This window comes from Harpia harpyja, chromosome 2, assembly GCF_026419915.1.
Source record: "Harpia harpyja isolate bHarHar1 chromosome 2, bHarHar1 primary haplotype, whole genome shotgun sequence".
Taxonomy (NCBI): domain Eukaryota; kingdom Metazoa; phylum Chordata; class Aves; order Accipitriformes; family Accipitridae; genus Harpia; species Harpia harpyja.
The window spans coordinates 3335541-3349046 of record NC_068941.1 but is presented as its reverse complement, the minus strand read 5'-3'; the positions used below and the strand labels follow the sequence as shown (position 1 = coordinate 3349046).

Below are 13506 nucleotides of genomic sequence, written 5' to 3'. Positions count from 1 at the left end.
AAAAAAATCAAGTACACAGAATCAGGCTAAGCTTTCATGTACTTCAGCAGTGCATCTCTTCCAGTGGCCCGTTACGCAGGCTCGGGGAAAAAGAACACAGAACAAGACCATTACAAAGTCATCCTTCCCCAGTACACCCTCCAGCTTCCAGAAAAGAGCTGTTAACGCAGATATGCTGCCTAAACCAAAGCCGAAATATTAAGGGGATAGTACTGCCACTTCTGTCTTTGCTAGAAAAGTAAAATTTGGCCAGTACAAAAGGAAAAAAAATCCCCCCCCCTTTTTCAACCATAACCTACATGCAGTACTTCCCTTATGAAACATGGAAGTGAACAAAATGTAAGATTTTAGAATCACTTTTCTAATCAAGTAAATAATGCTAAGCTGCTCTAAAAAAATTTGTCCTATTTATACACCTCAAGAAACACATTACTTCGTAAAATCTATTTTTTTTGTTGTCTTATTTCTTCTTAAACCAGATTTTTGTCCCTGCGTCAGCAGAATTGAAATTAACTCACTGAAGTGCTTCCATAAACAAACTAGAATGACAGCAGGAATTCTTACCATCTCTGTATACAACAGAAACAAACAACATACCAATATTGCATGCCTACATCACTACGGAAAACAGCTACACAGCATGGTAACACAGGTCATCTAAGAGCCTTTACAGTCTGCGCTCTCCGGAAGCGATCTCTAATCGCCCAGAAGCCAGACAATCCTGACACAAAGATACTACGAAAAAACCTGTTGGGAAATAGAATATTCAATCATACACTGAATGAATTCCTTATGCCTGAACTTATCATTTACCTCTTCTTACACAAAATAATTTCCGGTCACCGTTATTCATATTTTTCAGTTTTTGATAAATGATGAAGCCAGCCTGCAAAAGAAAGGGAAAGAAATTGGTACTCAGTACTCTGCAGAGAAACAACATCTTTAGAAACTAAAAAAAAAAAAAAAACCCAAGAATTAATTCAGCAAACCACAGCATGAATACATTGCGAACATCAAATTCCGAGTTGTTGGCCCATGCCGTACAACGGTCAATGGTCTGCCTTACTGCATTGTTCATCACAACCAAGTTACGTTTTACAGAATGCTTCACAAAAGGCAAAGTCCTGACTTGTGGTCCACATTGTAGTGGATACTCTTATATAGATCCCAGCATGGTTATCTTATAAAGTTAGCTGAAAATAGAGAGCTCCAAGTACTCCGCTCCCAGTCTCACCATCTGCTCCACCTCATTCAGATTTTATGCAGTGCTCCAAGAGAATAGCTATGAACCCACTAAGATAGATTCTGTGTGCTTAATATTTCCCTTGATATGAATAATAAGTTCTAACAGGAAAATACAGCCTAAAGCTAGGAATGTGCTAATTAGCCTGCACATGTTAACCAAAGCATCTTAAGGAGGAAAAAGAAAGAAACAAGTTACTCCCTCATGTTTTCCTGTGAGGCTCCAAAAGGCAGGCCAGGTGAACAGAGCATAGCAAGAAAGAGGCATTGCCTGGAAAAAGCTGGCTCCTGCAGCTGCACCAGGCACCAAAAATAGAGTTCCTTTCCTTACTGGCTTGGGTCTTAACAGGTGCTAAACCCTCCACAGTTTAACATTTAACTAAACTAGAAAAATATGCAACGTTTCTCAAGTCAGAAAAGAAAACAGAGACCACTGTCCCACCTCCCTTCCTGTATCTAACCTCATCACAGAAATAAAAGCCTGAGGGGGTTTTATTTTGCTGCGATAAAGAACAATTTTCTCCCAGGAAGCAGGCAGCACCCAGCAGCGTACTGGTAAAACCCTTCACAGAACTGTGGGAAAACTACGCTCTTTTCAAAATAGTGAAAAGCAGAGACTTCTACAGAGCTACAAAAATTCATATGCAACTAAATTACTCTTCCTGGTAACCCATACTGTGGTTCTGCTCTGTTAGCCACTGGAGAAGGTTGTCTGTCTTCAAAGTTGCTTATTAATTTTCTCACATATTACATTTAAGAGGATTTTAGTTCATAAGCAGCTCAAGAACGATGACCAAAAATCCCAGTAAAAAACACATCCAAAAGTGCTAACACACTAAAGCAAATACCTGCAGACAAGGGAACCAAAAAAATAATTGCCCACTCTTCACTTCCATAAGCAATTATTGTACTTAAAGACACATCACCCATGTTACACGTATGTGGGATAATCACGCTGTAAGAATTTCGACTTACTCCATACAGTCAGATATAAAATTCACCCAATTGCTGCATTAAAACTCACTTCCCTGAGGTGACAACTTGAAGTGAGTCCAAATGGACAGACATTCCTCAGGCATACTTGCTGGTGCCTGGGTTACTTGGCACTTTCAGAGCACAGCAGAACTTCCAGGAGCTCTGTTTTGTGAACAGACTTCAATAAAAAAGCAAATCTTGCAACACCATGAAACATTAAGAGGTAAGGATCTCATGGGAGGCTCAAGGCTGCTGTGGAATGGGGTTTCTTTCTTCCCTCTACATTCAATTTTCTATGCAAAACGTTCACCACAATATCCTCTTCAAGTGATCTCAGTATAAAAGTCAGGTACAAGCAGTACCATCTTCAACAGAGAAGATATTATGAAGCTCTGGATGGGCAGTGAGGTTTAGAAAACTTAAAACAGACAAGGAATTGTACAGCACCCTACTTGGTGGCATTTCCACCTTTAAGCATCCCATATCCTCAGGGTCTTCCTACATTCATTAAGTTCTGTAGCAGAAAGGCATTAAAAACAGTAGCTATCAGCACAGGAGAGAACAAATTTATTGATACAGGTGGAATGGCGATCTCTTCTTGTACATACATAGGCATCTGTGGCTGCGTACAGTTTCTGCTCCTCATTGAGTGGAAACTCCTCCCAGTTACTACAGCGGACAGACTTATCCTTCAAAAGCTGCTTGCCGAAAAGGTGTTTTACCAGACCATTGAGACTCCATATCTCCTTACACTTCAGCTGGGGAAAGAACAAAAACCAGAGGTCTTGTTTAAAGGGGAAAGCAATTGGACCTGGCAGAATGTATTACTAGAAGCGGCAAAGTGTACTTAATCCTTCATTAGAAACAAAGAGCTCTGGGTTAGTCAAAGCAGTAACTGTTCTCCAGGCCTAATTCTGCTCTCGTCATATTAAAAGGTAGTTTGGCCATTCGAAAGCTGTACTTCCCTGCCCTGAAACTGTATTGTTAGAGGGCATACCTACATTGTCAGGCTGGAAGGATGGCATTAGGGTCAGCTAAGTACACACAATGTGAGGTGGTACTGTCACACTACCAAAAAAAGGAAACAGCTGTACAATGTAGTCTCCAGGTTGATAAAATAAAAGCCATAGACTTAAGCAGCAACCCCTCTCTCCTCCAGGATTTTTCTGGTTTTTGCCTTGCTAATTAAAGAAACTCAGTATCAAACACTAGGAATTTTTTTAATATAAACACAGGAATATTGAAGTCTGCCTGTGAGTGTTTTGTCATCTTTTGCAAGTCTGAACCCAAGTGCAAGCAAAAGAGCACAGTTCTAGACCACACTAACCACTATTCAGTGTGCTGGGAAGCAGTTCATCAGAAGTCTCTAGAAGTCACCCCACCACACTGCTATTTTCAATTGCTTTTGTAATCACACTTGTCAATCACAGTTGCTACATGCTTTTGTCTTAATAGCCGGTTTGGGAAACTTTCCTTCAGACCCCAAGGATCCAGGACTTACGGGCACAGTCTTCTGCTATCCCAACTTGCAAGCACTTGCAAAACATTCAGAACTGTTGAGCCTAACAGCAGCAGTACAGCATTATCAGCTCATCCCCTTAAATCTGGTATAAAAAAACCCTACCCACTGTTCATTTTAGGTTCCCCCAGCCCTCCCCCTCACACTGTGCCATTATGTATAACCCTATTCTTTGTTCTCTCAAGCTTCACTTTCAAGTTTATTTTTGGTTTGTTTTCTCTTTAGCAGAAGACTTTAAAGCTGCTATCAGAGATCACATTGCTTATCTTCATTACAAATTATTCTGGAGTCGGATGCTGGGACAAAAAAAGGGGGGTGGGGGTGGGCGCACGAACTGAGGAACCTCCAAGTTTGAAAAGACACAGCTCCTTCTATTGCTTGAGCAAAACAGTTTAATTTGTACAACTTCCAACCCACTAGGAATTGAAACGTCAAATTTGCTCATACGGACAACACTGCCCCAAACACTGATGATACATCATGTTCCCCTCTCCCCCACTGTGATTTAATTACACAGGGTACATAAAGCACAGAACAGAGATAGGTATAAGTAGTAGTATTTGCAGGCATAAATCTCTGTCCTCCACCAGGCAACTCCAATTGTTGCTACTGTCCTACCAAACAAACAAAAAATAAAAGCACAGAATGAAAGAGAAGTCCATGGAGAGACCGAGTACAGGTAAGGATACATATACATATACAAGAAGACAGAAAAGCTTTAAGGGACATGCTAGAAATAAGAATGGCAGGATGACTTGGAAGGTAATGAACCTTTTGCTCTCTTTCCTAATAAGAAGGCACAGATCTCCCTACTTCAAATAATATCTAACCAAAATCCAACTACACTGAAATTCAGGGTGTGCCAAGTGCGACATTACTTCTAAACAATGGGTCATCAAGCGCTGGAAACTGCACCCACGTGAGAACAGAGGTGACACTAACTTGACAGCCACGGAAACAAAGATATTTCTACAGCTCCAGATCATGTGGCAAACACCTCTGCATGGAGAACTTCACGGAAGACCTTGATGCTTCCTTCCAGCACCAAGCAAGCCCTGGCAGGAAGGCTGCCTCCCTTCAAACAGGCATCACTCCTTCACTGCCTCCGCAGCATTTCTTGCATCTTATTTTAAGGGTTCAGCCGTTACTGGGACAAGTACACCATCACCATTAGGACCCTGACTTGACACAATCTGGCAATTTCCATCACTAAGAAGTAAAGAAAATCTATCTGCAGCTGAATAAAAAAGCCATACCTTGTAAATGCAAAAGGTGAACAGACCTGAAAGGGGACAAATGTTCATTAAGAACTGGCTCACTGAAAGACAGTACTTAGTTCTGCAGACTTGCTTGAGAGTTCTGTTTAAACTCTTTTTTTTTTAAATAAGTTAAATACATAACTGCTTAATTCTACTGAATACATTTGCGATCACAATTGAACTCCTATGAAGACAAGGAAGCCTCCTTTTGTATAGCACAATAACCAGATCCCCTCCCACACCAAAAAGGTTTTAAGCTTTACTTTCTCATTAGCAATGTCAGCCAGCTCCACAAAGCTCTTCAGTCTGATTTCAAAGTCACTCATCAGCTTCCATTGATCTCCCTCAATTCCTACGCCAACCTTTTTAATGGTTTCATCTTCGAGCAGTCTTTTGAGTCCCTTGGGAAAACCTAAAATAGATTAAGCCCAAACATGAGAAACTAAATACTGGAAGATGCCAGAAAGTCTAATGGAAATGACAAAATCCTAGCACAAAGGCCATCTGCAAAGACCTGTGCTTTTAGAAAAAAAAGCCCCCAAAGTTGCTCTGTTGATGTGGCCATTTGTACTCTGGAACAACTGGAAACACCAAGTGATTGCAATGTATCATCTGCAGACAAACAGGAAAGAAATATTTGAAATACACAAATTCATTCTGCATCTGAAAATATATCAAGTAAAAAATTAAACCACCTTATTTCATTTGTCTTACTGATCATTAAACCACATAACAAAAAGGCAACCTCTAACTGGAAAAAGATACTTTAATTCTCAGAATCACATGCTCATGAAACCAAATGCAGTATTATTTTACTATTGTCCACATTATTCCTTCCCAGTTTTTGCCATTTCCCATTCCCAGGAAACAGTTCAAACCATAGCCACGGGATTCTGTGGAGGCATACTCAGTGCTAACGCTGAGATGGTCCAACAATAGCATTTGGAAAACAGACTTCACCAACCAGATCCTCCGCCAAGCCCAGGCAAGTCAGTCTTGTAAGTATGAAAAAGAAATATTCAAGGAAGTACACAAATGCTAAGTATTATATTTTAATTTATCCCAAACTGTTGGTACAGCAATCCTGCATCAAAGGGTATTTTCATATTTACAGGACCGAGTAAAAGCATGCAACTTTCATATCTGGTTTTCTACAGGAGGGAACAGCCACAGACACTTCATACTTGGAACAAAAGCAGCCTTCTTCTCCCCTCTGTGTTTGTTTCCATTTAAAATTCAGAGCATGTTATTTAAATACATACCTTCAGGAACCCACAGCTGGATACCCTGAATTAGTCTCAAGTGTAATTCTAGTACCTACAAACAGGCAGTATTGCACAAACACATAGTACTTAATATCTGGCTTGGTTCTGATTTCAAATTTCACCTTTTCACTACTGTAATACCTATTTATATACTTCAACAATCAGTTTGCATCACTGATTTTATTTTTACACAACTACCTCCACACTTCCGTGGCTACCACTGACACACTATACAAACACTTTTCCAACTCTAGCCACAATCAGCTGTGTTGTGGACTGTGAAGCTGCAGGTCCAATTCAAAGCATTAGAAAATTACTGTTAAAAAACCTCAAAACTGTAGTAGCCCAGTGCTGTAAGATGCAGACAAACTACAACACTGCCAAAGCACCTCAGCCATAACACAATATGGAAAATCCTCTGTAGAGGAGATAAATACAACTGAGCTGAATAAAAGCCTGCAACGTATGCAGCTGACTTACTGAACAAGGGATTTTCACCTAAGAATATCACGATGAAAACCTTCAAGGATGGTAACTTCCCAGTAGAGGACTTGTGCTCCATTTCCACCACCTCATTTCTAGAAAAGTGACTGTATGAACTAAAAAGGTCTAAGTTCAGACTATACAGAGGCTACAATCTGAGAAACAGGCCTCATTTTCTTAGAAGTCTGCAAGAAAAAAAGAAGTAAAAAACAAGATAGCTATCAAGAAACTTCCTGATAAATATATGTAATTTTTGTCCTTAATACAGAGTCCAAGAACTCTCCACTCTCTTCCTCCTGCAGAAGGAAGCATTATTTTTTGCAACAAAAAATGGTAAATCTTATCCAACTGGCTAATTCTGCCAACATCCACATTTCTGTAGATCGAATGTATTCTGCATAATAAGCAAAAGTTGGCTGTGGTTCCTGTAAAAACGTTGACATTTCACGCAGTTCAAGGTACATCTCCCATTGGCAAGAACAGAAATTTTAGAAAATTATTCAGGAGAAAACACCATCTTCTGCTGTAACACACAGTACCCTACATGCAATCGTATTCAGTGTCAACACACAAACATCTTCACTTTTAGAATCAAAATCATTTCAGCTTTTTATGACTCCTCTTCTCTTAGCTTCCTTTCCTCAAACCTTTTTCTTTTGTGCGCTTGTACCTTTCTGCCTCCCGGATTGAATAGCCTCCAGCAATTAAATTTTCCACCCCATTTGCTATAAATGACAAAGGATTGAACACCAACATTAAAATTATCGCTATTATACCTCAGCATACACACCCCAGGGAAATCAGAGACATCTCACAGGCATAGTTCCAATCTAACATTCAAACCAAAGGTTATAAAATTGCAGCCTCCTTCCCTCATTCCTATTTTCCCCTATCTGGAAGCTTTTATTCACATCCATAATGAATTCAGACTCTGTAGAGCACACCCCCTTCTTTCCCCACAGCTGCATCACACCAGGTATCCAGTATTCTTTCTGAAAACCAATGTCACAAAATGCAGGTATTGGGAACAAACAGCACAACAGCCATCATTTTTGAAGGTTTTTGTTATTGAAGCCAAATTAAAAAGAAACAGCCTGCTAAATTTAGGTTCGTTGTTTATTTTGGCATGAAACAGAAAGCTCGTTATAGGAGCAGGGAATTAAATTTTTTAAAACTGAATTAAAATATTCTTTCCCAGAGAGAAAAATAATCCTCAAGAAAGATTCTTTTGCCCTGTTCAGAACCTAAAATGCTGTATGCCAGCACACAGGGCAAGACTTGGGCTAAGACCCCCTTGATATACATAGGCAATACTCAAAGAATAAATCCCTTTATTATAGGCGGGGAAGGGGAGAAGGATGGATTTTTACTATCCAACGTAGTGTGAAATACCAGCTATTGCTCAAGGCTTAAGTTCAAACTTAATCACAAGAAACAGAGGGCAACTCATGCCCTAACTAATAAGAAGAGAGGAATTACAGTACCTGACATGGAAGAGATGTGAAACAAATAACACTTCTCCTCAGTTACACATATCTGGATTACAGCTATTTTTGCCATTTTTCCTTTAGTATATGACGGTGGCCATTCAATATCAAATCCAACAGCAGCCCCATTTGATAAACTCTGCCTGAAAAGAAACAGATATTCTTCACATTTAACTGTTCTTCTACCAGTATTTAAAATACCAGGCTTAAGTCATCTTACATAAAGATGATCAAGAGAGTCACAGCCAGTGCATCTTTCCCTTCACAGGTACAGGACACAGAAACCATTTTAAAATCAAGACTATAATGAGGTGAAATTCCTGCTGGTCCCAAAAGCTACAAGAAACCCTTCAAACCTTAGCAGATCTTACTGCATTCAAAGAGTAGTGTATAGCAAGCCTCAGGCAATAGCCAGATACAAAAGCTGATGGAATAGTTTATATTCCCTTGAAAGCTTGTTCTTTATCTATGCCACTGCACTGAAAGTTTTGTATAGAATTTTTTTCTCCAGTAGCACGAGCTGTACTGTGCAAAAAGGGGGGAAAAATAATTATCTGTTTGGATCACGTATGTAGTACCTTTTTTCCAAACATACAGTCCGTAGTTATGAATTAACACATACGTTTGATTTCTTACACCTCATACTTCCCGTGAAGTCACTGAAGTTCAAGGAATTATCCATACTGCGAAAGGCAAAGAACCTGCGTTAGAGCCTTTACTGCTTCTGCTTAAAGGGACCGCAAGGTTCAGCGATGGCGTCTCCCACAAAAAGACCAAATGGGAAACTGTAACTGCATAGCACAATGGAGAGGTATTTTTAAACCACCACACAGTGTAGACGAACCAGGGATCTCCCTCACAGGATAATTCACCATCATGAGAAATAGGTTCAGTTTGTGCTTGCAACCAGTAAGACACATTTCCCACATGTAACAAGACAGCCAACATGACCAGACGTTTTCTCTGGCTGAACTGTTGACCTCTGGACACATCAGATGCACAACCAGCCCAGGAAAAGCAGACAGAGAGAAGAGCCAATTCCTTTTCAGAAAGGAAAAAGCACTCGAAAAAGAAAAAAACAAAAACCACAGAGTAAGAGCTATTACCTGATATCTTCCGAAATAAGGGAACAGTCACTGGCTTCGTAGCTGTAAATGACAGAGCCGCAGAACTCTAGGAATGGCAGCCCGTCTTCCAAAACACTCTGCTGAACAGTAGGTTTCTGTCAAACAACATTTGGAAGAGGCTTGGTTACTGGCCACACCTAACCTTGCCACAGAGATGTGTCGGCACTGCAACCACTGCATGCAGCTTTAATGCTGTATCCCAGCAAGGCTGGCACCGGTGGTTACTGAAACCTTGCAGCAGAACTGCGCTCCACACGCAGGGCCGGTATCACTGTCAACTAAGAATAGGGTGACCCCCCCCCCCCCCCCTTTATAAAAACATTCGGGTTCATGCCCTGATTCCTTTGCATAACTCTGAGCATTCGGACTGAAATCGTGCAGGCTGAGTTTTCACCTCAATTTAGTCTAGTTGGATTCTTCGTGCCAAAGAAATACAGTAGCTTTCCAAGAACAACGTTAGGGAAAACATCCACTTTTAACAGTGTCAAAACCCCCTCAATGTTACTTCAAACGCTGTAGCACTTGCACACCTCAGATTTGAGGAAAAAAAAATTAAATAATGGACAATAATTTAAGTAATTTTTCAAGTCAGTCAAATCTGGTCAGGCTAAAAACCTCTGGCCCATCTCTATTTTGGTACAGCTGTATTCAATAGCTCAGTTTCCCCATTTCCACAGTCCCACATTTCAGCCAGCCCACTTCACTTAACCCTAGCAGACATAATATGTGAGGAACTTCACAAAGGTCTAAGTAAACTCCATGGATTTCAAACTATGTGCAATATTGAAAAGGACCAATATCCTCCAGCTGATGAACAGAAGTTTACAAACTGAAGATTTAAGCCCACAAGGCAAGGTGAATCGTAACACTCAGGTTGGCATTCCCCCCCCCCCGCCTTTCAGAAGCATATTTACTAGAAGTTACTGACTGATAAACTTACTTGAATCGCAATACTTCTGGTAACGTTGACCTGCCTGAAAAACCTTGAGATTGATCAAAAACACGCAAGTAAGCTACGATGCCAGTAATAGCAAATATGGTTAAATACCACCGGAAAACACTTAAACAAAACAATCTTGTCAATCAAAAGAGGCCACAATATCCAAAACAGGTTTTAATACAGTTTCAGAAACAATAAGTTGCCTGGAAGGGGGAGATTGTGAAACAAAGATACTGCTGGTTTTATGCTTGCACAACAAAATATTTCCTCCACTTAACGAAGGGTGAAAGTTTAATCAAAACCCTTCCTCAAAAGAGCTTGTTGAGGCAGGGTGCCACAGTACACAGGCTGCACCACAGAGAAGTAAAGTCATGTTGGTTTTAACTGACATTTAATATCCATGCTACTAATTTTTCAATTCCACTTTATAGAAGGAAAACTGCTGAACTGAGTTTCCTGCTCTTCTCACAATTAGTTTTCTAATTGTTAAACCAGTTTCACATGTTAAAAGAGGAGGCCCTTTTTAGTGGGAAATTTTATACTGAAACTGCTTATATGTGCAGGAAAAACACAACCATCCAAGGACCCATTGACATTCTTGGAATGCCAGAAACGGACTTAACCTTGATGATCAATTAATTCTTCTGATACCTCAGAGCTGCAAAATCTTCTGAAATACTGCAGACGTGCAAATGCAGAGAGCTGGAGGGCCTTACCAGAACAAACTCCCCTGTCAGGCTAGAGCTTGAGGTCACTGCATTTTGAGCTCTCAAACTACATAGATCAAAAATCCTCAGTCCTTGCTGGTATACAGCCCACAATACTGGGTGAGCAATGTGTCAAAAGCTCCCTTATACTTGGGTGGTTTTGCCACTGAAATTCAAGATTGTCAGGAAGAAATTTCTATAGAGATAATAGCAACAGCCTTTGGTCAATACATGATCTTTTAATTTAAAAAAAAAAAAAAAAAAAAAAAAAAGACTTTAACAAGCTAATTCAACCAGTAATAACACAAGAGTACCAAAATTTAATTACAGTTCATACAACAAAACAGTAGTAAGCATTCACAAATATCGGAGGCATAGGTCTAACTAAAAGCATGCGGTCCAACGTTGTTCTATTATGCAGCCTGCAACCAACTAAATTTCCCCCATGTGATGACATACCTTTTTATCACCCAGAACTCCCTCTTGGTTTTGGGTAAGCATCCACTGCGGATATTTATTCTGCAGACCAGTAGCATGCAAATCCATTTTATTCATTTTTTCCACATTTCTGTTACTTTTACATTAAAAAAAAAAAAAAAAATAGAGTAGTCAATAGTTTGTATAGACACAAGCTGTTATTATCATCAGGCCAGAACAATGTTAAGGAAGATCACTAGCTTGAACCTAAAATGCTTTGTGTACAAGAATGGACATTTACAGAGCTGCCCACATTAAACAGCGGAAGAGCTTTAGGCATTATCTTCTTGCTCACACGTCAGTAAGAAAAACAAGACAAAAGCCAAGAAAAACTCTTAAAGTTCTTCTAGGGAAAGAAGTTAAGTCTAGTTTTATGGAGAGCAGTGACTCCGAAGAGAAGAGTACACCTAGTGCCATCTCTGGTGAGCACAGCCCTCGTTAATGAGACAAATTAATCTGGTGTTTTAGATAACAGCACAGGAACCAGCCACCTAGCTTAAAAGCAGTCAGCTGCATTTGCTGATAAATAGAAGTCAGGAAAAATTCAAATTCAAAACAAGACCTACCAGACTCAGACAAACACTGCCCCAAGGCCTGCATTCCCTGCACAGGACCTCCGGGCTGTGAGCCCACAACCAAGATAAAAAGCATGCAGAATTTCTAGGGCAAACTACAGCCAAACAAGACACGTGCTGCTAAACTCTGTGGTGCAGACTAGATGACGGCCGAGGTTACTTACGAATTTGCCAGCCCGGGATTCAAACAAAATGAGCTCACCAAGCAGAGGCAGCCTATTCCCAGGGCATGAGGAAGCAGGGCGCACCCCCTGGAACGGGAAGGCACTCCACAGAAAAGTTAGAAGACATTTAAATTTGGAAGACACGCTGTCTGAAACAGCAGGAGATTTTCAGCCCTGACGACTGGGGTTTCCTTTCAGGAAAGTGGAGCAGGATTTCCTAGCTGTGATGCAAACGATGACTGGATCGGAGCTGTTCCAGCTTCTTCCTGGACTGCTTCTAGCATCATTTAGAAATCCTCCTGGAGATGGAGCAAAACAGTTCACAAAGAAGAAATTTCTCATCCTGCTTCTTCCCACTAGTCCCTAGGTGCTCAATACACTTTAACAACAAAACAGGACCACTACTGTCTTAGGAAAAATGTAACTTCCAGCTGCACTTCCTCACCAACAAGACAGTACAAATCCTAGGCCAATCATGCCATTTCAGTTCTTCAGGACTCAAAAACACCTTTTGATTTTTTAATTGATTATCTAGTCCAGGCAGAATTTTTCCCTTGGTTACCCGTCCACTTCTGCAGCAGCATAACCAACCTCAGCCGCCTCAGAGACAACTTTAAAAAATATTTTAATACTAAAACAGACACAGAATAGCCACTAGCAAGATGCCTCAACTAGAGCCACTCTGTTCCTGGGAGCTGCAAGCGCTGGAAACGAGAAAAAGCAGCAGAGAGGCTAGAAACAAAAAAGAACGGACACCCTGCAGCACCCACATCACCAGTTGCCACCCTCGCAGCTCTAGCAAGGCATTTTCCAAACACCAGCTAAAAGTTCAAGAGCACCCTTTGTTAACTACACCACAGGAGCAAGCACTGCTCGCCACGGCATCACCCACCTTGCCAGCATTAAGCCAAGCACCTGAACGTGTGAGTTCCGAGCCTTGCACGGGCAGCTGCCAACCAACACTGATGAGACGTGCTCCAAGCTAGCACGGATCCCCGGGGGACCACCAGCAGCGGAGCCACAGCGAAGTTTTCGCACAGGGGCCAAAGCTTCGTATTTCTTCAGGGAAAAATTGCAGCCTCACCGCCCCTCACCTCTGGGCGGGCACGAAGCGAGCACCCCAAACCCACCCGAGCAGCAGGAACCCCCTTGAGGGCGGGGAGGGGGGGAGAAGCTTCATCCCGGGAGGCCACCCCGCCTGCACCCCCCGTCTCCCGGTACCGCAAGGCGGGAAGGTCACGGCGAGAACCCTTCCCGGTCCCCAGCCACAGGGATCGGGGTCCCAA

General features: G+C 41.3%; 1 protein-coding gene across 3 annotated transcripts in view; it reads right to left on the bottom strand.

Annotated features, from left to right (window-relative positions):
• The window catches only part of WRN (WRN RecQ like helicase), a 47857-nt gene extending 34540 nt beyond the window's left edge, over positions 1-13317 (bottom strand). For 2 of the 3 annotated variants that reach the window (XM_052812952.1, XM_052812943.1), the window contains exons 1-7: positions 13113-13138; positions 11464-11578; positions 9337-9452; positions 8228-8373; positions 5259-5407; positions 2826-2975; positions 814-886 (exon numbers count right to left, since the gene is read on the bottom strand). In XM_052812952.1, coding sequence (XP_052668912.1) covers positions 814-886; positions 2826-2975; positions 5259-5407; positions 8228-8373; positions 9337-9452; positions 11464-11578; positions 13113-13123 — 760 coding nt within the window. In that variant the 5' untranslated portion in view covers positions 13124-13138. Of the gene's footprint in view, positions 1-813; positions 887-2825; positions 2976-5258; positions 5408-8227; positions 8374-9336; positions 9453-11463; positions 11579-13112 lie in introns of all 3 variants that reach the window. The other variant, XM_052812939.1, reaches the window with a different exon arrangement.
• Positions 13318-13506: the final 189 nt, after the last annotated feature.